Source organism: Salminus brasiliensis, chromosome 20 (assembly GCF_030463535.1).
Source record: "Salminus brasiliensis chromosome 20, fSalBra1.hap2, whole genome shotgun sequence".
NCBI lineage: Eukaryota > Metazoa > Chordata > Actinopteri > Characiformes > Bryconidae > Salminus > Salminus brasiliensis.
In genome coordinates this window covers 18,023,794-18,047,807 of record NC_132897.1, presented here as the reverse complement: position 1 = coordinate 18,047,807, position 24,014 = coordinate 18,023,794, and the positions used below count along the sequence as shown (strand labels likewise).

At 41.3% G+C, this 24,014-nt stretch overlaps 1 protein-coding gene across 1 annotated transcript in view; it reads left to right on the top strand.

Annotated features, from left to right (window-relative positions):
• Positions 1-24,014, top strand: part of fras1 (Fraser extracellular matrix complex subunit 1) — a 171,636-nt gene that overhangs the window by 38,100 nt on the left and 109,522 nt on the right. Inside the window, exons 3-9 of the mRNA XM_072664529.1 lie at positions 12,876-12,983; positions 13,603-13,695; positions 15,405-15,564; positions 18,404-18,537; positions 19,499-19,582; positions 22,171-22,272; positions 23,618-23,809. Of these exons, the coding sequence (XP_072520630.1) occupies positions 12,876-12,983; positions 13,603-13,695; positions 15,405-15,564; positions 18,404-18,537; positions 19,499-19,582; positions 22,171-22,272; positions 23,618-23,809 (873 nt within the window). The remainder of the gene's footprint in view (positions 1-12,875; positions 12,984-13,602; positions 13,696-15,404; positions 15,565-18,403; positions 18,538-19,498; positions 19,583-22,170; positions 22,273-23,617; positions 23,810-24,014) is intronic.

Sequence of the window (24,014 nt, the reverse complement as noted above, 5' to 3'; positions counted from 1 at the left end):
TACAAATCTTTATCTCTACATTTTGTGACTCGATCACCACCCCCCATCTCCTCCCTGTTACTTGGTTCTATCATTGAGTTTTACCTCCGTTCATCCAAGGGAGCTCAGGCTCAAAGCACAGGCTCAAAGCTTAAGCCGACTTCCAGCCCAAGTTCTCAGAGTTTCCTCCTCTCCTGTTGCACTGTCCCCATTCACACTACAGCAGGGGTGTCCAATCTTATCCACAGAGGCAGCTTACCTGATTCCACTTGTCCCCCCCCCCAGATCCTTTTCTGCAGAAAGGATCTGAGTATTGCTTGTATGCTGGGAAGACTGGCCAATTCAAACTCCCATATGACTGCAGTGAAGTTTAGCAAAGTGTAGTCAAGAAGGTGGTGCACTGTTCCTCTGATCCTCAGACATAATCATAAAGTCTGGTCATGGACTATAAAGATTTTTCAGTGGCTATGCCTTCATATATTGTACCGCAATCTAACACTTCCTGTCTGGAAAACAAGATCTAGTATCACTGAGGACTGAGGACACTGGTCACTCAGTGTGGAAAGAGTGAACTGTGTAGGTGACCTGAGGCCCCCAGTATATGTGTATAATCCTCTTTACTAAAGACTCTGGGTATAAAATGTCCAGCTCTTTCTCTCCTGTCCTACACTGCTCTGCAGGAGGGCATTATCAGCCCGACCCCTCAGTTGTCCTTTAGAGTGTGTCTCACAGGTAGAAGGGAAGCAGCAGGAGAGTTGGCAGGTCCATCTGGCTCGGCTCGGCCACCACATCCTCAGACAGCCGCAGGGGCCTTTTGCCAGTGTTTCTCAGGCGCCTGATTGACTTTTCCACTTGCCGCAGTTGTCTCGCAGACGGTCTGCACCCTGCATCATGTTCCCACTGGCTCCTAAATCTGTGCTTAACCCATACGCTCTGATTCCTACCACAGTGCAGTAGTATTGGTTTGGTCTGGCCTGAGCCATGTGGTGCCAACAGCTGATGTTCACATGATGACACTGGGTGGTGTGTACTTTTTAGTTTTAGTGGCCAAGCTCTGTAAGGCTTTATTGCTGAGGCACAAAGTGTCCATTTCTACATTTTTAATCTACCTTTTTCCTGATTTGTCTATGAAGCCATGTCATAAGTAGAGTATATATATCTGAGTGACCATTTAGTGAACTTTTATTACTGCTAAAAACAATACGTAATAAGTCTTTAATGATCTGAAAGGCATTCTGAATGTTTGCATCCAACAGTAAGGGCAGCTTAGTGCATTTTTGTATAGTAATAGTGTACCCGTTCCACAAGATGGTCCTTTGGTCTATGACCAGCAGGACATGCCAGTGATTGCAAGTGATTACAATGATTACAGTACTGAGTAATATATGGTTGCAGATGCAGAAGCAGTAGGCCTACATAACTCTGGTGTGCTTGTATGGCCCATGTCAGGGCAATCTGTATATCCCTTGATTAGTTTTTCGCTTTTAAAGTTATGTGATCAGACTAAGACTGGGTGGAACAGGGGTTAATTTATAAAATTATGTAAATTTGTCTTTGTGAGCTCGCTGTACTCAGACCAAACAAAATTCATGGCCTCACATGAGAAACGAGCCGTCTGAGCATCACTCTTGGGAATAAAGATAAAGTGTTAGGCTGTTATAATCAGATCGTTGCTCAAGGGATTACAGTTTCTTTTCTTTGTCTTTTAAATATGTGCCAGAGCTCACACAGCCCACACAAATACATTAGCAAAGAGACATATGGCCTTTGATCTCGCCTCACAGATTATGCTGGCAACTCTTTGCAGAACACAACCTCATCTTCAGTCCCTCTCCCTCTCTCACTGACTGTTGTGATTGTGTTAAACTGTGGGTGAGAGGCAAGCTTAGCTAGTGAGCTACAGGTCCAAAACCCTGGAGTTTTTTTTTTTTATTAAAGCTTCCTGTCGTTCTAACAACAGTCTAAATGTTTATAAGCCTCATGTAGACATGCTACCACAGCAGGAAGCACTAATTCCTCATAAAGTGTGATGAGAAAAAGCAGGGTAATGCTAAAAGGCCAGAAACTAGGCTGAAAGCTGATGTTCAGTAAGCCGAAGAACAGAGAAGGACTGACCAGATGAAGTCATGGTATATCTTAGGCAAAGAGCTAACACAACTGACCGGCTACAATCTCTCCAGCTAGCCAACCTCACACTGTTCCAAGTGGACAGCCTTGGGGTGTTGTTACAGTGCTAAGAGGCTAAAGAGGTTAAGTTTGCTAAGTTAGGCTCCTGTGGGCCACAGCAGTGCTGTAAACCAACATACCAAGAAAGAAAAGCAGAGCCATAAAGGAAAAATCAGTGTGTTTCATTCTGTGCCAAACTAACAGGGTGGTAAAAACACATCTCAGCACCTTTTTACACCTTTAAATAGTACTGACCAAATCGATGACCAAGTTCACCTTGCTGTCTTAATAATCTACAGGCATAAATCTGTGTTCCACACGCCATAAAGCAGATGGAAGTTAAACAGTAACAAACGCTGCATTGTGAGCATTCTTTAGCGACACCAACTGCTCGCTTGAGGCGGCTCTGGCTTCAAAGTGACGGCCCTCACTTCCACGCTGTTGTGACGGAGAGACAGCTGGCATTGCCCACCCAGAGAACTTCACAGCAGCGCCACGAGCAAAGCGTTTTGTTTTGAATAATTTATGGCCTCTCTTTCTCATGACCACATGAAATCGGTGGTTAACAGCCTGTGAAGAGCATTCGCAGGTGACCGAGGTAGAGAGGTCCTGTTGAGTGCAGAAGGTAAAGCTATATAGAGAAGTCACACCTTGTGCTTTTATTACTATTAAATAATCCATTTGGGGGTTCCTAGCCCAGGTGCACAGGTGAACTGTCTGGCCTCTGTTGTTGTTGGCATGACTGTAGTGCATTGATGTGCATCGGATGGTTAAGCATTAAGTATTTAGAGCTTTTAGAAGTCTTGGAAGTTTTATTTCCAACTGCTGTTGCAATACCACTAGCCATTTCCAGTCATAGTGATCAGTACAGTACTGTAACTACAGTGTTAGTACAGTAAATAGGAATGGGGTGGGAATCTAAGGTCTTATCACTTGAATCAAAGTAAAATCAGAATGCTTGATGTAACAGATATAACTGTAAAAATTATGAATCTTGATTTTTAATTACTTTAGCCTATGATTTTTCTGTTTGTCCATGTTCATAAGTAGCGTTAGCTTAGTTCATTTTCATTGTGGCCTATGCTAGAAGTAGATGATATGGCAAAAATATGATATTGTAATATTTGAAAATTGTTTTTTTTTTTTTGCATTTTCTGGTCCAGTTAGACACACAAAAATATTTAAAATTGAAAAAATGTAAAATGTTTAAAAAGTACAATAATTGTATATATGACAAAAAGTATAATTTATTAATTAACAGTACACTACATGTAGATAAACAGGGCACATTTGTTCCCTGTTTATTGAAACATACAGTTGTTTTCAGGTTGATGTCAAAACACAACATTCACACAACTTTGGTTAACAATTAAATGCACATTAAATCCATCCTAACCCAGCAAACCTTAACATTATACATTTTGGTCACTTAGCCGAGACTTATCGACGTATTACATTTTACATTGTATGGACGTCAACATTATGAAGCTTAGCAGACGTTGGGTTTGGGTCACAACTTAAACCCAACAAAGTATCAACTTCAGCTGTTGTGACCATTCTACGTCATATTAACGTTGGCATTAGACATTGTCCTGGAATTCATGGTTCTACATGACACCAACATCACAACCTACATGCAGCCAGTTAACGACATCTAATGATGCTGGTGGACAAGTGGAATATTGTGACATTATTATTCAGATACAGTATCCTCACCCAAAGCCTGTCTAAAGTGTCTAAAGACCTGTGTACAGGGTTACACTTAAGGCACAGAAGGCACTGAGACAGAATGTCTTCAAATTATTAATCAGAATGTCTTGGATCAGAAATTTTATCAGTATTATTTACTGATTTCCCAATCAAACCACTTCTTTTTTTATTTGTTCTTCTGAAAGTTCTTCTATGTCCTTTGGATTCTCATGTGTTTCTGGCCTTCTCCAGGCCTTCTTCATATTCCAATTAACCTTGTCAAACCATGCATCTCACATGCAATATGTACATTCAGAGACTTTGGTTTATGTTCCTTATAATATATTCCTATATTCTTATCCAGAATGGTCATTTCTGACAAAGACGACAGAAGCTGAATCTTCATTAGTGCTGCACCGATTATGGAATATCCATTATTTTTCATGTACGCATCTACATTGTCAGAAATAAAGGTACTGTGTAGGTAAATGTTTGTTCCTCAGGCATATTCTCAAAAATACAACACATGTACTCTATGTACATCCAATTGTGTACCTTAAATGCAAGTTACATTTAATTCCCCAAGAAATCTGGGCATATTTTTACCTTTTAGAAGGTTCAATCCAGTTTACCAGTGCGGAAAAACCTTTAACCAGGAAAGGAACCATTCAGGCATTAAAAGTGTACTCCACATTGACTTTAATGAAGAACCCTTGAATAATCCTATTTTAAAGAGTATAGATTGTAATGTTTTTCCTTCCTCTGCCAATTTCTCTTATCAAATCAAATTGACTAGACAGCATTCTGCTCTGCTTTTCTTGCCTGTCTCTAATGCAGTCTAATGTCTTTTTTATTGGAGGTGTAATACGTAGATTGGGCTATGCTCTGCACAGACAAATAGCTAATGTAAGGTAATGTTCATGGAGAATGAACTTGACTGTAGTCCTGTGCAGCTATGCTCTGCAGGTGTGAGAGCAGTCATTTTAAAGCACAGCAGTAAAGTGCTTCTATATCTGACAGCTAGTCTGTAATTAAAGTGGTCTGGCTGGCTGTCTTTTAAGTCATTTACAAGGGAAATCTCCCATGGAAATAATAATACATTCCATGACTAAATGTAGAGAAGGGTGTGAGTACTGGAAAAAGTTACATTGAAAGAAGAAAGAAGTCCTTTCTCATTTTGGAATGAATAACTAATATCAGGGGTGTAAACATTATCCATGGCCATCAAGCATCAGTCAGAAGACATATAATTCATCTGTTTTCATTAATCTTAGAATTGATTGTGCTTAATATTATTCAATAAATAATGCACTCATCTATGGCCAGGATAAAATACATATATGGGCAAAAGTATTGGGACACCTGCTTATTCATTGTTTCTTTCTAAATGAAGGGTATTAAAAAGAGTTTATTCTGCTTTTGTTGGAGTAACTGCCTCTACTGTCAAGATAAGTGTTTCTACTATTTTGGAGCATTGCTGTGAGGACTGACAAGTGCGTTATTAGAGAGTCCAAACCCTTACCTCATTAGCAGAAGTATTGGATGGAGCGCCACCATCATTCCAGAAAACACAGCTCCACTGCTCTACAGCTGAATGCTTTGGGGAGGGGGGTCCATTGGCAGTACTTCTCTACTGGGACTAGACTATGCATTTGCACATCTGTGTCAGCAATGGGTGCAACTGAAAGGAGCAGAATGCATTCCTTAGAAGGGATGTCCACATACATTTGGACATACTTCTGAATCATACCAAAAGGATTGCTGTGAAATTAGAGATTTCCTGATGCACTGAATCAATTACTGAGTCGAATATAATCATTGATTTACAAAAATTGACAGAATTTATATGGGAAGCAAGTGTGAAGCAATTTTTAGTTGTCAGGAAACAGTAACACCATTTTAATCAAATCAATGTTTTTTTGAGCAGGATTTACATCAAAACATGAATCCATTGTGAAACAGAATTTCCAAGCTGTCAAATTACCCACTTCCATTCTCTGAGAACTAAATTTGTGGCCTAGTAGATAAAGACTATGGTCAGGGCTCTTGCACTTTTCTAACGGTGTGTGGAGGCTACTCCTCTCAAACACTTAGACAGTATGATTTAGTCATAGGCCGATTCTCAGTCTGCGATCTTGTCTATACTTGCGTTTCTTGTGAAACATCATCAGTTGCATCCAAAGTACTGATCAAAAGTTCGCACCTTGCCCAGTACGGTCCAAATGTCCAGGTGTGTTCTTGTTCCGTCCGTGTTATGGTGGGTGCATCGGGGCGTGACCAAATATCCCAGAGTGCATTACGCACCACGCTGCTATTCCAACTGTAAAGTTACAGCGCCCTCCCATCTTTAGAAGTTTGTACTCGCCAGTTGTACCTGTCAAGTCTGAACTTGGCGTACTTTATATTGTGAATCCCCCACAGTTTTAATCTTTGAAAAAAAAAATGGCTGCAAGATTTCGCCTAGTATTTACATCAGTCATATTATCTCGTTCCAGTATCACCTGTCAGTGGGTGGGAGGGACATACTGTATTAGGCAGCAAGTCAACAGGCAGTTCTTGAAGGTGACAGGGAAAATGGAACAAGTGTAAGAATCTGAGCCATTTTGTGATTCCAAATTGTGATGTTCTACACGACTGGGTCAGAGCATCTCCAAAACATCAGGCAGGCCTCGTGGGGTGTTACCAGTAGTCTGTACCTGCCAAAAGTGCTTCAAGGAAGAACAACCAACAGGCCCATGGGCTCTCCAGACCCATTGCACTGTATTACACCATATTAGGCCGGTGGTTATAATGTTTAAAATTCACAAAATCCAAAACTGGTTAAAAACAGTGTGGATTGTACGTCCTTCACACTGCCCTTAGGCCTTGCGTCGGATGTGGATCAGCTAATATTTGAGCATATTTATTTCTCAATGGTATCAAAAAAGCTTACTGCCTCTCTCTGATTTGAGTTGTAGATGGGCTGGATGTCTGTTTGGGAAAAGGCTTTAGTTAAATGAAACCCACATCCTGATCCTGATCTGGGCCAGAGAAATTAGTCTTTATTTCTCAGTCATTTGTGCTGCACTCTTGCAGAGAGCGATAATCGCTGTATTTACTCCTCACTGAGAAACCAGATTGCATTCAACTCGTCTACTGAACACTCCTCAGCAGCCTCCTCAGAACCTTGCGGACATAAACTCTAGCCCTAAACCCCAGAAGATGTGAAATATGGCCTAATATCTCCCAAAACAAGATGTGACTGCTTGCGACTGTCAATAGCTCTCTGACGTTCCTCGGCCTCCTGTAGCATCTTAGCTTCAGCGCTTGCCTTGCAAGAAATTAGCATATAATCATGCTAGGCTAGCGTTGCGAAGAAGTTGAGGAGAAAGCAATTAAAGTGCAAGGACTGAATACATTTGAATGTGTTTAACTGCACATTTACACAGCAGAGCTGAACTGGTGCAGATGTCGTCTTCAGCAGCAACCTTTACTGAGGAGAGCATGGTGGCTCCTTATGCAAGGGCTCTTATATAAAGCGCTGTAACAAACTTGACAGTTCTTTTGCTGATTTATCCCAGCCTGAAGCCTAACTTGGAAGGAAATGTGCCATTTAGTATGGCAGATTTGAATGCTGCAACAGTTTGAGCTTTTTTGTGCGATTACTCATACTGTAGAATATGGACTGCAGCCGAAGCTTAAATAAATCCCAAGAAAACAGACGTGCTAATTACTGTGAGAACAGTGTGTAACTAATTGTGGGCACAGCTCTGCACTTTGAAAGTAAACAATGACCGTGATTAAAGTGTAGAATTTCATGTGGGAAACCTCCACCTGACACCACCTTACTGGGGGAAGTGGTTGAAAAGCCACATACAAATGTCTTGCTATAGTATTAGATAATGTGTTGACATCTGAGTCTCGTTTGGTACAGAAAGGTGACGATATAAATGGGAATATGTCTTGTTTAAATCAGTGGTATGAGGAATTTTTTGCTAGTTTCACTCCACCTCATGAATTGCTATACACGTGTATTTGTTGACAAGCTGAGAAAGCTAAGAAATGGCAAAGACATGGTAGAATTTAATGCCAAGTTTACGAAGCCTGAACAAGAGATAATACTTAAATAGATAAAACATCTGACGTTAAAATAATGGAGTGCTGAGGGATGGTAATATACGAGGAACAACTTGGGCGGCAATCTAGTCAAGTGAGTTTTTCATCCAGCACGCAGCTAAATCTCTGCTGAAGTGGGCTGACTTAGCTTATGGTCGCAAACTGGGGTGTGATATACAAAGGGAACCAGTGAACCAAAACATTATGACCAACTAAATATGCCTACTGCAAGACCTTCTGCAGGTTTGTGGTAGATCTGGTAGATAACCGAGACACCAAGCCCTGCGAGGTGAAACCACTGCAGGCAGGGATTAAGCCAAGTCTTGGGCAGCACAGCTTTCTGACCTGAGATTCCTCAATAAAAGGACCACAAAATCTAGGACTTGGCTAAATCAATGTTTGGGAAACTGACGCTGAAAGGTTTGGCTATGTTTCTGACAGGGATGTTTTTTATTGAAAGATTCATGATGGCCTGATTTAGACTTGAGCTAAAGTTTGCTACTGTGATGTTGTATTATTGCCTTTCAATATACTACTTTCAAAGCCAGTGTGTTACTGACACAACGCATAGCTCATTTATACTGTATATTGAAAGACCAGGGCCATTATCCACTGCTTTAGTGAACCCGACTGGCGGGGGACGCGATGTAGTGCACCCTTTAATCGAATTAGCCGGGGGAACAGTTCAGGTTTTGGCAGCCTGGTTACAGCATAAATCAAGGTCAGCTCAATTTCAGTTCAATTACCTTCTGCTGGCTTGGCGACTGACCCTCTGGAGTTTAACTAATAAGACTTTAAAATGGGGAAAGGAAAGTGTCGGCCATATAAGTCCCTGCATTAGTGTTTTACTGTGTACTTTAAGTGTTATAGATACTGCATGCACTGCCTTATGTATGCCATTTCTCAGTGGCTGAGTACACTGTAGCAGTTACTGGACTGTGGAACGTAATGCAGCAGCTCTAAAGCAATGATACTGAAATGAAAGATAGAGCAGTGTACTCTCCAGACAGTGACTAAGCTGTTTGTCTGTGGTAAACGATGTGGAGCTGGACTTTACCTCTGAGGCCCACCAAAAATGTCATGTCTCCTCCTGAACTGATTTATCAAACATGCTCCCTGTAGATGGTGCAGACACACTGGAATGTTCCCTGAATATATATTGCAGGTTACCCCTTAACTGTAAAAGGTTATATTAGCTTAAACATGCCAGCCGGACCTAAATAAGGCTAGGTCTCATTGTTTATACGTTCCTTCTAGGCTTTGTTCTTAGCTGTGCCAGGCTCCATTCAAAGTATACCCAGTACAGACGCAAGCCAGGCAACCTATAGTGAATAGGGCAGCGATATGGGACATCGAGACTGGGAATTCTCTGTCCGATTAATGGATAAACTCTCTGACTATACCGATATGATTATTGTGCATCTCTTATTTTGACCATTCATACTGCTAAATGATTTTTTTCCTGTATTTGTTTTGAGGATGTGAAAGGTTTTGATTACTGCACGGCCCCCTTTTTGAAGCATTCCTTTTCCCAACATTAAAGTTAGAAGAGCTGCAGAAGCCCTTCAATAAAACACCTGGTGTGACACTGACTGATAAGCACCTGACATGCTTGCGACAAATGCTAAAGTGGTTTCTGACGGCGCCACGGCAGCCACTCTGACTCCGTCACTTGAGCTGTGGTTCCACTTTAGGGGTCGAAGGGGTCACCTGAATGGGTGCTTCTAAAAGCAGCCCGACCGCATGAGTGTGGCTAATGTTTATGTTTAGCAGCTTGCTTCTTTTAGCTGCTCTTGAATGTGTGAGTGTGGTGGCCTTAAAATGTCCAAAGTAGCCTAGCTTACAATTCACAGTCAGTCTGCATATACTTTATGTCAAAATACAGCCATATACAAAGGTTTGGGTGTCCCTGTTCTAATGACCTGCTTTATTGATTTTCTCACACACACACAAAAAAAATAAAAAACACGCCATATTATTCGCTGCATTTAGCATTTTAGGTCAAATGTAAGTTTATAGGGGTTTTAATAATAGGTCGGCCCAGATTTGGCAAGTAATATTAAGATAAATTGATGCCTGTGTAAATCCAACCAATTAATTTGATGCTGATAAATTTGTACACAAAATACTCTTACAATTGAACGGTGTACCTACTAAGGTCAACTAAAGCCCTGTCCACACGTATCCAGAAATGTAAAAAAAAAACAGAGATTACCCTCCCTCTACCCACCCAGAGAAAGCACAGCCAATTGTGCTTTGTCTGATTCCGGCTGCTGATGGCAAAGTGAACTCACAACCCCTAGGGCCAGAGTCGCAGCGCTTAAGATGACTGTGAGTCCCACTCTAAGCATCCCCCTTAATAACAAAACTGTAGAAACTGCACGATGAATGAAAATGCTTGTCTGTCTTCTAATGGCCTTCCTCTGTCATGTGGGACTCGTTTTCAGGTTTTTGAAGTTTGATCAGCTGACAGTTCCCAATTACAATTGGGGACATCCCTCAGTCCTGGTTTGCTAATCAAGATCTGAGACCTTATAAATATCTGAACCTTTACAATTCTGATAGTGTCCAAACATATGCACATGCCACACTATGGCATTCTGTTTTTGTATTTTTTCTTTTTATTTCTGTTATGAAATTCGGGGTCACTGTACATCAGGATTTGCTAAAAGCATTGGATTTGCAAATCGGTATGGGATGGAATTTTCATGTGTGTCCAGGACTAATTTAGGACTAAGTCTAATGTATAGTCCTGGATCCGTCATTACTCTCACATGCACATGCACAACATCACTCAACGTTCTCACTTAAAAAAAAAAGAATTATCGTGTCTGTGTGTGGGACGGCCTGCCGCTCTGCTGAGCCGCATTCTATTAGCGTGTATCTTCAGCGTGTGTGGCGAGCTGAAAAGAAGCATGTAGCAGAGACTGCTAGATAAGCACAGTACGCACTCTGTCATAACAGAACCCAGCTATTAAATATTCATTCAGCCGGGTGGCTTCTCATTTGTGTAAGCTAGCTCTGCAACAGAAAATCAATGTCAGGAAACGAGCGTGCAAAGTGTTGACGGCAAGACAATGGGGCGGAATCGGCATGTTGATGCAACAGCGTTCCTCAAGCCCTTGATCTGTTCGCTTAGATTACTATTTATCAAATCGGGAGAAATGACAGGGGTTCTGTCCGTGAGAGTGCCGTTTATTTGAATGAAAATTGGGAGTGTGGAGGCTGTTATCCGGCAACGACTTTTCTGCTAAAGCCAAGCACAGGGGCTGATTTATATATATTTTTATTCTTTGCAGCTGTTCTCCTCTATACTTATGATGAAAAGCAAACAAGCGTCTATCAGCAGGCTTTTCTACTGCGCTCGTCTGCACGTACACTTCCCTTCTTTTGCAGAGACGCCATGTGAACCTTCTTGGTAGTGCAGGATTCCATTAGTGTTGTTAGAGTTATTCTGCTGTAGCAGGGGAGAAGGGCACAGTCTAAATCAGGGTTTTTGTGTGTACTTTCTAGCGGTGTAACAACACACATTAGACAGTTTGGTTTACTACGGTTTGGACATAATGGTTCTGTACAGCAACCACTCAGCCCCACCATCATCTAACCTGGGTTTCCTCTGTTCAATTATATGGAACAAACAGTCGTGGAAGTTACAGGTTGTTCCACCAGACTTCCACCAGGTAGTTGGTACAGCCTGTAGTGTGCAAACGTTAGCAAGTTTATACACTACAAATGTCCAACAACACTGACACATCAGCTTCGTCCGATCTGTCATGATTTCATGAGATGAAATACGCCTGGAATAAGGCCTAAATGACCGTGATGAAGAGCTAACAAATTGAAGGAAAATAAGCAAACGTGAGCTGTTTTCTCTATAAATTATTTTATTTCATTCTCATTATTACAAAGTATTTTTGATTGCTGAGTATACACATGTATTTTTTCACCCTGTGATTCTGCATTATGAAAATAAGCCCTCTGACCAATAACTTATGTGACATTTAATAATTCAAGATGTCACGTTTCAACAGATTTGAAAGTAATACGTGGAAGTTGTTTGTCATGTTCACCAGTATGTTCTTTAACGCACCGCAAGGCATCACAATCTCAGCTTGCTGATATATCACACAGCCCCACTCCCGGGACAGTTCGCTAACATATTGACTGTAATCCGAGATTGCAGAGACAGCCATTCAAAGCTGCTCTTGGATCTCACTCCCATTAAGACATCCGTGCCAAGTGCCACTTCAGGTGCTGTGCTGAAACGTGCGAGCTGTCAACACTCGCTCAAAACGTCCAAATGACTTCCCAGGATAGCTGTCACTGATCTGTGAACAGAAATTCAATTCACGTTCAGTCAGAGGATACAGAGGCTTTCACATCAGTTTTAATGCTCACCAAACTGTAAATGGGACAATATGGTGTTCTGGTCACATTATTTGGGTTCACTAAATGGACAAAAGTATTGGGACACCTGCTCATTCATTCATTTTTTCCTAAATCAAGGTTTTCTTAAAAAAAAGAGTTTGTCCTGCTTTTGTTGGAATAACTGTCGCTACTGTCCAGGAAAGGCTTTCTGTTAGATTTCTGACAAGCATTGCTGTGAGGATTTGATTGTATTCCGTGACAAGAGCGTTAGTGAGGGCAGCATGTTGGGCAGCATGACCACCACCCCACCTCATTCCCAACTTCCCAACTCATCCCAAAAATTTTGGATGGAGCATGAACCATCATTCCAGAGAACACAGTTCCACTGCTCCACAGCTCAACGCAGGAGGGCTTTATACCCCTCCAGCCCATGTCTGGCATTAAGCATGGTGCCAATAGGTTCATGTTTATCTGCTCCAGAGGGTTTGCATGTTTTCTCAACTGCAGTGTCATACAAATGCTGCATGCGTGTTACCGGACCCGTGTTTCTGACTCTGTGTTGTTTTTATTTCTTACAGAACAACACGTTGTGGAAACCGGACACTTGTCAAGACTGCACCTGCCACAGTGATGTCGTCATCTGCAAACCCACGCGTTGCCAAAATCCTCAATGTGACTTTCAGAGGGTAAGACTGCATCTTTTGAACTGAATTATAAAAGTGGAGAGATTAATGGACAGAAGGACAAGCGGATCTATTGATTGATGGCTGAATGAGCGGATGGATGGACGGATGGGTGGATGAGCCTGAAAGATGAATAAATGGATGGCTGGATTAGCCTGATGGCAGTATGTATGGATGAATAACCGAGAAGATAAATGGATGCAGAAGCTTTGACACTGTCATTGTCATTCTAGGAGATAGGCTGCAGGCTCATTATGCCTGTCTGCTGCTTTCGCTAAGAAGAGGACAATAGATGTATTTCTTGTTATTGTTCGCTTCTGCAGCATATGGTCCCGTAGAACTCTGCAAAGTCAACAATCAATGCTTCTGGCAACTTTTATAATGGCTTCCATTTAAGCTGCAATAAAACTTGAGTGGTCTTGTGCTCTCTGAAGCATAGATCCAACCCTTCATTATCAACCCTCAATTATCTCTTATCATTCTTCTCTAAACTTGAGAGTAATCAGCTTTTCTGTCTGATGGTCCGCTTTTGCTTACTCATCAATATCTCATTTTGACAATTAGCGGTCTGCATTAATGACAATGCTAGCATGCTAATGTGACTGTTTGGATGTTTTCCCAGGGCGAACGCTTGAGAATCCCTCCCAACAAGTGCTGTCCGGACTGTTTCCCACAGTCGGCCGGCTCCTGCCAGCATCGGGGGGCAGTGCACGGGGTAAGTGACACTCCTGCGGACAAGGCCTTGACGAAAGGCCCCCCGTCTTGCTTCCTGGCAGATCCTGCCACTTCTCGCAGAGTGCTGAGTGGTTGACTGCCTCAGTTGATGCACAATTGCGTTCTTGTTAGTGTCCCACTCTTCCCTGACACACTGAAACTCTTGTTTGTACGAGTTGTCCCCCTAACAAGCCACTTGGCGCGCTGTTTAAGATTCTGGCGGTGTAGCTTCCAGTGCGAGTGGCATTTGCTTAGGGAAGCCTGCTGTGTTGGCACAGGGGCCTAATTCTGTAATTAACTTGCCTCAAGTTCACACAAACTTTCAGCACCACAGAGCGGTTTACTGAACCGAGCAGTTTTATGGAACCAGCTTAAGAGACATATTTTATTGTATACCGCATGTGAAGAAAATTTTTACTCCTAAATAATTTACTCCTAATGAACTATTTATGTAGTAAAGTTATAAACGTAAGATACATTAATAACAATGTACTGAACAGATTTGTTCTTTTTCTTGCCATTTTGGAGCTACAGGATTTTGCAGGTACACAGTGTTCCTATTAACTAGAACAGGAAGAATCAAGAAGAAACAAGAGTTTCTTTACTGGCAAATATGTATTTGAGTGTTTATGTAGCTCCAGAGCAAAAAGTCTTCATGTGTCACCACTTCACAGTAGTAGTTTTACAGAAATCTTGTCTTCTTTTGGTTCTATCCTTGCACATGCACAGAAAATTGAAAAAGTAATCAGAGTAAGAGTATACGTAGCATAAAAGGGAATTTAATCCAGTCAAAGAAATCAGAATATGCTGTTGCATGACCACACCGTATAACAATAATCAGAAAACTGCTGAAAGCCCATGAATACCCAATTACTGGTATTACAATTAATATCCCGGAGCTCAGAGTGGCTAAGCAGTCTAATGCGCTACCACTATGACTCGGGGGGGTTGCAAGTTCCGAAGCCATGCCGCCATCTCTGAGAGGGCACAATTGACCGCGCTCTCTGCTGGTGGGTAGATGGCACTCTCTATATATGGACAGCCCTTCAAATGAATGCTTTTATCTACTTCATCTAAAGTTGCACCTGTTGGTGATTGTATATATAAACATGAACTGTGTTCTCTAAAATGATGGTTGGTGCTCCATCCAATACTTCTGGGATGTGCTGGGGAGTTGGGGGTGAGTAGAAATCTAGTAGATAATCTAGTAATCTAGTAATCAGTTCTCTGTGTCTTTGCTTGAACCATCATATTATATTACAATAAATGCAGGTAAACATAAATACATTAAAAAGGAGCAAAAAAAATTGGTTGTGATCTTGGGAGCTAGTTTAAAGAACAAAGCTTGGTTCTAGATTTTTTCTTGGTTCCAGACACCTCCAGCCAGTGCATGAATGTGTTCAGTTCTATCACTAGCTCACCTGATTTAACATCATTAAGCACTGATTTACCAAACCAGGTGTTGGATGATAACTATAAATAACACTAGACTTCCATGTGGAGGACTTTTATCACTGCCAAAAGCTGAGGTTTCTTATGGGATCATTAAATACAGTATTTGTTTCCTCAGTCCTGAAAAGCTTTTTGCTTTTGGCTGCAGAAGAATTCATTCGGTAGCCACTGCCGATGCCATCATGCAATATAAGCAAACAGCCTCTCTCCCACAACCTTATAACCTCTCTTGCTCTCTCTTCCTCTGCCTCTCTTCAGCATGATAGCCAGTGGAGTGAGTCCAAGTGCTCAGTGTGTACATGCTCTCTGGGGAAAGTGACCTGCGTCCCTCCTGCCTGCCCTCCGCTCAGCTGTGGGAGCGGACAGAGCCCATACATCCCAGCCGGAGAGTGCTGCCCTAAGTGCGCTCGAAATGGAGGTAGGTGCAACAGGGACCCACCAAGTGCTCAGTGAAAACACTGGTATTAAAATAGCCTATGTACAGCTACTGCAACAAAGGCCCATTTGACACCATTTAACCTCTCACATCCCTAGGAGCTTTGTGTGTGTGTGTGTGTGTGTGTGGGGGGGGGGGGTTCTCAGGTTCTCTCTGTGGCAAAGACTATGACTAGGTGAGACTGAGCCAAAACAAAATTGTAAAGCTGGATTGAAATTGTAGCCTAGCAGTTCTCTGCAAAGCACATCAGCACATGCTTTTAAATATGTAGGCGAATTAACTGAATGTGTGTATTCGTATCAAGGCAAGCCTGTGTGACTAAACATCTGAAAACATCCTAAAAATATGAATGAATTAAATTAATTTTGGCTTCTTATTGATACATTTCCTGGCAGTGGTGTGGATGCTTTTGTGCCCAACAGTGTTCAGTGTGTTTGTACATGTAGGAAAAGCAGTAAAATAGAAAAACCAGTCATTTTCATCTATGATTGATAGAATGTGCTACTGCCACACTATTCGTTACCTGTTTTCTGACCCTGTTGCTTAAATTAAATACAAACAGTGATGTAGTGACATGATGTAGTTGGCCACGTGTTTGTGCATTAATGACAGTTAAAAGAAAAAAGCACAATTAAATGATTACATTAAATGCAGAAACCTGCCTGTTTCTGACATTTTTTGCTTTGCAAAGTCTGAGAGATCACAATTGCTCTTTTTGGGTAGGTAGATGGTGCTCTCTCCCCTTATCGCCTTTAAGCAAATGTCTGTTGGCTTGTGCCGAAAAAACAAAACAAAAAAACTCTACAAACAAATGAATAGATATAGGAAATATAATAGAAAATGCTCCAACATGACTTGGTCTAAAACTTTGACTACTATTGAAATTTCTTCCCTATATTCACATTACCCACAGGCTGAAAATACTCAAATCAGATTTTTTGCCTTAATGTGTCACTAATCTGTTTTATTCAGGGCAGTGTAAACATATGAAATCGGATCTTTTCAAATCAGATTTGAGTGACTTTCATACATGGTCCCAGATCGGATACGTCTCCAATTTGTAGGCATGTGACATGACTGTGAACGGTCAGATCGAGTAGAGAGTTTAAATGTGTTGAGCTACTTCTTAAATGAAATGCCTCTATTGAAAAATAGCTCATTTTAGAGCTTAGTAAAAGATGTCAGAAGGGTATCAGCAAGGCCAAGAGTTTCAGTTCCAGTATCAGGAAATATAAAGTGGTATTGCGTCACCTCTGTAACCAACAAGTAGCGGGGTGTCTTTTTTTCAGCTGGTTGAATGTCTCAGCGGTTGCATAAGACATATGTTTCTTGTCTGGGTTGCCACGCCGAAGACTGTAAAGCCTCTTTGCACTTGTAGCTTTAGCTGTCTCAGAGCTTTTGCAGCTTCTCTTGCTGGGGCCTCCCGAGAGGGATTAGGCTGCCGTGCTCTGTCCTCACTTGACTCCAGAGTAGTGGAACCACTGGATCACTGTTTGAACTGTTATTCAGGAGTTTTACAACTTCATTGTTCACAGTGACATTAGCTATGGCACTCCAAGTCCAGCTGCCCCATCTGTGACAGCATGATAGGCTTTTTGGCTATTTTACTTTTCTAATAAATTGTATTACTTTACACATTTTATATGTACACTGACAATCAAGTTTTAGGTTTTAGAACACCCCCCATTTTCCAGTAGCCCACTGGCAGTGTTGCATGGCCCAGGTAAGCTTGCTTTTCTTAGTTTACGATCTTAGCAAGGACTTTGTTATTGTCACTTGGTCCAGTGTTAGACTTGGTCCAGGGTTAAGCTTGGCTACAAGGTTGTGTCACATGAGCCACCTATCACACAAGCTGTGGTGGATTTGAGTGGTTCAGACCTCTTGAATCTTCAATCAGTGTTGTCTAAATACTACAGTAAAGAGTGCAGTAGTACAGTCTGTTCCAACACTGCTTTTATTCAGACAAGGGGCTTGTAAAGTGTAAATTGTTGGCATTGATTTTCAAGGTTTAATTTACTTCCATTCCTACAAACCAGCTGATTGATTAAGCAATAACATGTTCCCTAATAAGATCTTATACAGTTTACTACTCATTTTTGTACTATTCCAGGTTGTTCACTGGACTTGAAGTGCTTAAATGTCAATGAAAACTGGAAAATTTGGGGTGTTCCAAAACTTTTGGCCAGGAGTGTAGATTAAAGTGAAGATACCCAAACAATGAAATAACACACTTATACTTTGTTCACACTGCAGAGAAAATCAGGGTCATTTTTTTTAAAGCTAATATTTTGAATGGTCAGATTTCAGATCCAGTCGAGTCCTGCTTCAATCTACTCCAATCCAATCTACTCCTACTAGAGTCGCGTTTTCTCCCATTTTCACATTGGTTGCAGTAGTAACGGTGCAATTGCGAATATGCGAATAGGAATGGAAAGGCAAAGCTTAGCTAACCGGTAGGCCAGAACCGACTGACAGTAGCATTGTGTAGTTCATTTCCATTTCAGTCTAAGTATGTTATATGGCTTAAAACCTTCTGTAGCAGCTTGAGGCAGAAACAGAAAAAAACAAAGCCTAATTTTGTGATCAAGATCCTAAAAATAATTAAAGGTTACAATACCAGCACATTGAAGATATACTGTGTCACCACTGAGGCTGTAAAAACACAGCTTGTTAAACCTACAGCAGAAACTAGCATATGATGCTGTGTACAAAAGCTGTGAACTTTTGGTACTCTGCATGTCACACTTTTCTTCTGATCTTTCTCTCCCTCTCTCTTTCTCTCACACATGTTTATACTAACAACTGCATTGCTTCTCCACAGCTTCATGCTCGTGGGAGGGAGAGGATCACAGAGATGGAGAAGAATGGACCCCTAGTCCCTGCACCAAGTGTGTATGCCAAAATGGACACACACAGTGCTCTACTGCTGAGTGTCCACCCATCACGTGCAAGCCGGTCAGTATAGTAACTGAACCTACTCACATTTACTGCTGTGCATGCACACAATATTTGAATGATTGCTTTGACCTGTTCTTTTTCAAGTCAAGTCAAGTCAAGTCAAGTCAAGTGGGTTTATTGTCATTTCAACTACATACAGAGTACACAGTGAAACGAAACAACGTTCCTCCAGGACCATGGTGCAACATAGACAGTGCATACAAGACACAAGTGCAACACAAACAAACAAGTGCGGACAGACAACACAACACAGTACAGACCAGGGGTAGAACGAGTGACAACACACATCAGTTTCAGTTTTTTTTGTAATTAACCCTTTTTTATATTCTGAAATTAACACAGGGTAGCCTTTTGGTAGCCTTTAACAGGTTTCTGGCAGAAATCTGGTTCAATATTTGACCACTCTTTATTTATTTATTTATTTTTTATTATTATTATTATTATTATTAGTAGTAGTAGTAGTAGTAGTAGTAAGAGTAGTTGTAGTAGTAGGACTAGAAAAAAGTAATAGATGTAGAAGTACTAGTAAGAGAAGTAGCAGTATTAGTAGTTGTGGTAGTGGCAGTGGTAGTTGTAGTAGAAGTAGTAGAAGAAGTAGAGATAGACATATGAGTAGTAGTAGAAGGAGTAGGACTAGAAAAGGGTAGCAGATGTAGAAGTACTGGTAGGAGAAGAAATAGCATTAGTAGTTGTGGTAGTAGCAAAAGTAGTAGTAATAGTGGTACTAGAAGTAGTAGTATTTTAGCAGTAGAAGAGGAAGTAGTAAAAGTAGTAGAAAGATCAGAAACATACAATTACTATCTGTGGTAACTGACTATACAAATACCAGTACAGCGTAATAGAGTAACAGTGGAGTATTCCCTTTAAGGCTTGGTTACACTGTCACACTTTGATTGTCACACTACATAAAAGGTGTGAAGAGGTTTCATATGGACATGTTTCTGTTTGTCTATTGCAGAATGAAAACCTGGTGATACAGCCTGGACACTGCTGCCCTCAGTGCGTTTCAAACCCCTGCATAGCAGCCGGAAAAGAGTACAAGGTACAAATCCAGATAATGATGTGGATAATTGGAGGGGCTTGAGAGAAGAGGAACAGAGAGGGAGAGAGAGAAAACAGGGGGTTATTAGTCTTTGAAGTGAGGAGAGGGTGAAAACGACGTTAAAGGAACTCCAGTTCTTCACCAAATCCCAGCTGTGTGTTCTCAACACACGGCCCAGCTTAACTGTTTTTCACATGTACATTTACATACACCCTCCTGATGGTTTCCCAAAACAATACACACTTGTTCATAGAGTGAGATAAAAGAGGCACACAAGCACTGCAACTTGCTCCAAGAAACATACAGAGGTGAGAAAAGAGCACGGTGCAAAATTAGGTGAATATCGGTGCTGGCCAGGACACCACAGTGTGGTATGTTAAATTGCTACTCTTACCTCAAATACAGTCAGTCAGAGCATTTTTAGTCTCAGAACAGCTTGTTTACATTTACATTTACGGCATTTAGCGGACGCTCTTATCCAGAGCGACTTACAAGGTTACTGGTATTACAGAGGTGGACCAATGTAGTGTTAGGAGTCTTGCCCAGGGACTCTTATTGGTGTAGCGCAGCACAGTCACCCAGACCGGGAATCGAACCCTGGTCTCCCACATGGTGTTGTTGTAACGCAATGGTAGGTGGTGGTGTTATCTGTTGCGCCACACCAACAGGTTTGTGCTGGTTTGCGCTGGAGCTATGGAGCTAATTGACCTAACATTGAGATGGAACAATGGTAAGCTAAAATTATACTGTATCTCAGGAATTAACATCATGCTTTAATAGAAGCCTGGATCATCACACACTTGCCTCAAACCATGTTGAGTTGTTAAATACTCACAAATTGATTTATTGGCGAGGTTTATGTTTTATATATAGATATGTTTTTTTTGTGTTTGTTGCTTAAAGCTCTACAGACGCTCAGGTGGTTCCAGACTTGAATTAGATGATTAGATGAATTAGATTATATAATCATGGAGTTTAACAGGCTACTTACTTGTTAGTTCCATTAGCCTTAAACCTCCAGTTGTAACATACAGAAGCAAACTACAAACACAAAGCATGTTTTCGCTCATTGGCTACATATGGAATTAAGGAAAAATGTTTCCTTAATTTTTGATTTCTCACCAAAACCTGTGTTAATAGTTACAATACTTAACGGTTCAAAGGTTAGAGTGTTCAGAAACTCTCTTTCTGTTAGCATAAACATGTAGCCATGAACAGATTTAACTAGCAATTAAATCCCAGCCTTATTAGTCGTGTTCATGTTCTTCTCTCTTTCTCTTTAATCCGGCACACCTGACCTCATCGGCCTACGTGAGCTGGGTCAGGTTTTTTGGAGTTGGGGACTAGACTACAAGTGACTGAACAGCGCTTGTATAATGAGCTAGTTCAACTCGTCAGATGTAAAGGTCTAATCAGAGGGATAAAAAAGCTAAAATAGAGAGATGTGTTCCTCAATGGACCTTATCTAGCATCACATTTTGAAAAAAACACGAGCTTGGATGATCAAAAGATCCACCAAGCAGCACCAGGGAGATGGAGGGGAAGAAAGGAGTAATGGATAAGCGAGGTTTGAGAAAGTGTGTAACTTTAACCACTTCTAAAGCTCTGCTGGAGAAAGGCCTGTGTTTATAGTTAATACTAGTCCAATACCTAGTTTATCTAAACAGCCCTTTGTTAAAGTAAGTCAGGAAAGCTGCTGGTGGAACTGCACAAATCCATGCAGTGTCACAGAGTACCGACCTGGGCTTCCAGTGCTCATTGATGTGATCCATGGAAGCCCTATCTTACAACTTACACGACTGCTAGATACTACTGGATGCCTTCAGAGGTCTTTTGGAGTCGATGCCTAAAATGCCAAGGCTTTATACACTGGGGAATGGGTGTTTGGCTTAAATAGTTCACATAGGGGAAAGTCTAAACATTCACATATTCACATAACTGCACAAATTCATATTTGAACTAGTGAACTGTCTCCTTCTCTATTTTTAGCCTTGCAAACTGTAGATTTGTATATATGTTTTTTTTTTATTTATTTAGTATTTTATGTTTGGTGCTTTCTATAGACTTTTGAGACTAGCATTTGAAATCATTTTTATATTAGTTTATTTTGTTGTTTTGAGTTTTATTTAATTACTGCAATTTAATGAATGTGGGGACCTTTTGAGGATACCCTTTTAAAAACTATAGTGTCTACAGTGGGTCCTTAAAGCAGTGCCATAGTAGAAACACTTTTGTTTCCAACCACCGTTGTAATAGCGATGTGTGAGTGTGAAGAACCTGTACATCAAGCAAAGGATCTTCAGACCTTGAACAAGTTCCTCATATTCGCACATCTCTATACAAACATGGTTCTTTATGGAACCAAAAGTGCTTCTTCTATCGCATCGCTCACAGAGCCCTTTGCAGCACCTTTATTTTTAGGAGTGTGCACTGTAGCCTGTCCTTAGTCTGATGCCGTGTTCATGGTTGTTCTGGGCAGAATGAACTCCAGCAGAATGAAATCAGCCCCTACTAATCTTATCCCCAGTCCTGCCGCAGGGGTCTCTGATGAACTCTTAACCCTGTAACTGTGTTTCGTGTGTTCCCAGAATGGTCAGCAGTGGCAGAAAAACAGCTGTACCACCTGTGTGTGTGACCGTGGACAGTCTCGGTGTCACGCCGAGAATTGTGCCCCTCTCCACTGCGACAAGGTTCGTGATGATACTTTATATCCCACACTGTAATAAATAAAACATAGAGCTAGAATGTAGTCAGTGGCTGGATGTGGCCTCCTTCAGTATAACAGTGATATTTATGATTGTGAACACTGTTCTTACAAACCATTTAAAGAAAGGGAGTTTTAAAGGGACATTTTGCTGCAGGGAACTTCATAAGTGCGCCAGATCCACTTTCTGTGATCTATGAATATGCTGCACTACTACTCTACTGTAGTTTTGTCTAATGCATTAATTCACGTATACCGTTTAAGGGAAATGCATATGCATATTTTTTTTCATTTAGACTCATTTAAAATGAATTGCTTCAACCTCATGAAAAAAAGTTCATAATACAACCATTTTAAAACACTATTTTGAATGTGCACACTCGCCACTTCATTAGAAACACCTTTGTTGCTCCACGTTGCTGCCGTGCAGTTATAGCTTATCTACACTCCTATAAAAAAGGTGCCACGAATGGTTCTTTGAGGGATGCCGTAAACAAACCACTTTTTACCACAAAGAGCTATGTTTGTTATAGAGATGTTTGAGTGGAAAGGGCAGATGTAAAGGGTCTTCAAACTCAAACACCTGTTGCATACTAGACTTATTTAGACTAGTTACCGCAATGTAGTCCAGCTTGGTAGCATAGCATTGTAAACTATAAACCCAGTGTTTAGCAATGTTCCGATCCAGTCCCATGAATCTTGGTCAATCTAAGCATGTATGAGTGGAGCATGCCTTAAATTGACATGATTCACAATATGAAAGCTGATAATATCTGTAGGTAGGTTGAGAAATAACTTTTCTCCACAATTGTAGTAATTGGTGAGCACTATCACACAATGCTATCAGTGCTTGGGGGGTGAAGGACAGTAGGTTCTTTCTCAGTGTCACATGATGCTCCACTGCATCTTTCGAACTGCTGCTAATGCATCTATATTGAACAGTTGAACACGCTTGAAGTAGAACACTAACTTCTAGTTCTGTTACATTAGCAAACAGACTCTGACATTGGCTAACACTACGCTGAGTGCTGGGGGGAGAGGGAGGGCCATGCTGTCTAGGACTCCCGGAAAATTTGGTGTGGCATCACTGGGGGATTGCACCTATGACTTTCTGATGCTGGCGCCAGCACTTATAACAATTGCTATGAACAGTTGCTATTTAAAGCCTATTTGTGTGCATAGCAAAAAAATATATTCATGACTAATCACTACCTTTTTCCTATGCCTTTTAATATAGTAATTTTCATAAAGCTGTCATAAAGCTTAATAAGACCAACTTATTCAGCACCTCTGTTGTTTACTTTGTGTCATTTCTTATGTGCTTCCGCCAGGGTCAGATGAAAGTGAAGCGGCCTGGTCAGTGCTGTGAGGAGTGTGCGTTTAGCAAAGGCAGCTGCCTGTACGAGGATGCCGTGCGCTACCATGGCGACATGTGGAACGGCACAGGCTGCGAGTTCTGCACGTGCGAGCGCGGCCAGGTGCTGTGCCAGAGCGCCGAATGTGCCAAGCTGGAGTGCCCACGGGTAAGAGAGCCAAATTTCACTAGTTTTCAACACTGCTGCCAAACACACATTAGATCATTATAAGACATCATTTACCAGCACTGCAGAGGGGCCTCAGATAATTTTAGGCTATAGGCTATCTTACAAAGTGCCGAAAAAAGAGCACATATTTACACTTTTTTTGGGGGGGGGAGGGGGGATGTAGCTTTGAATGAGCACTGGTAGG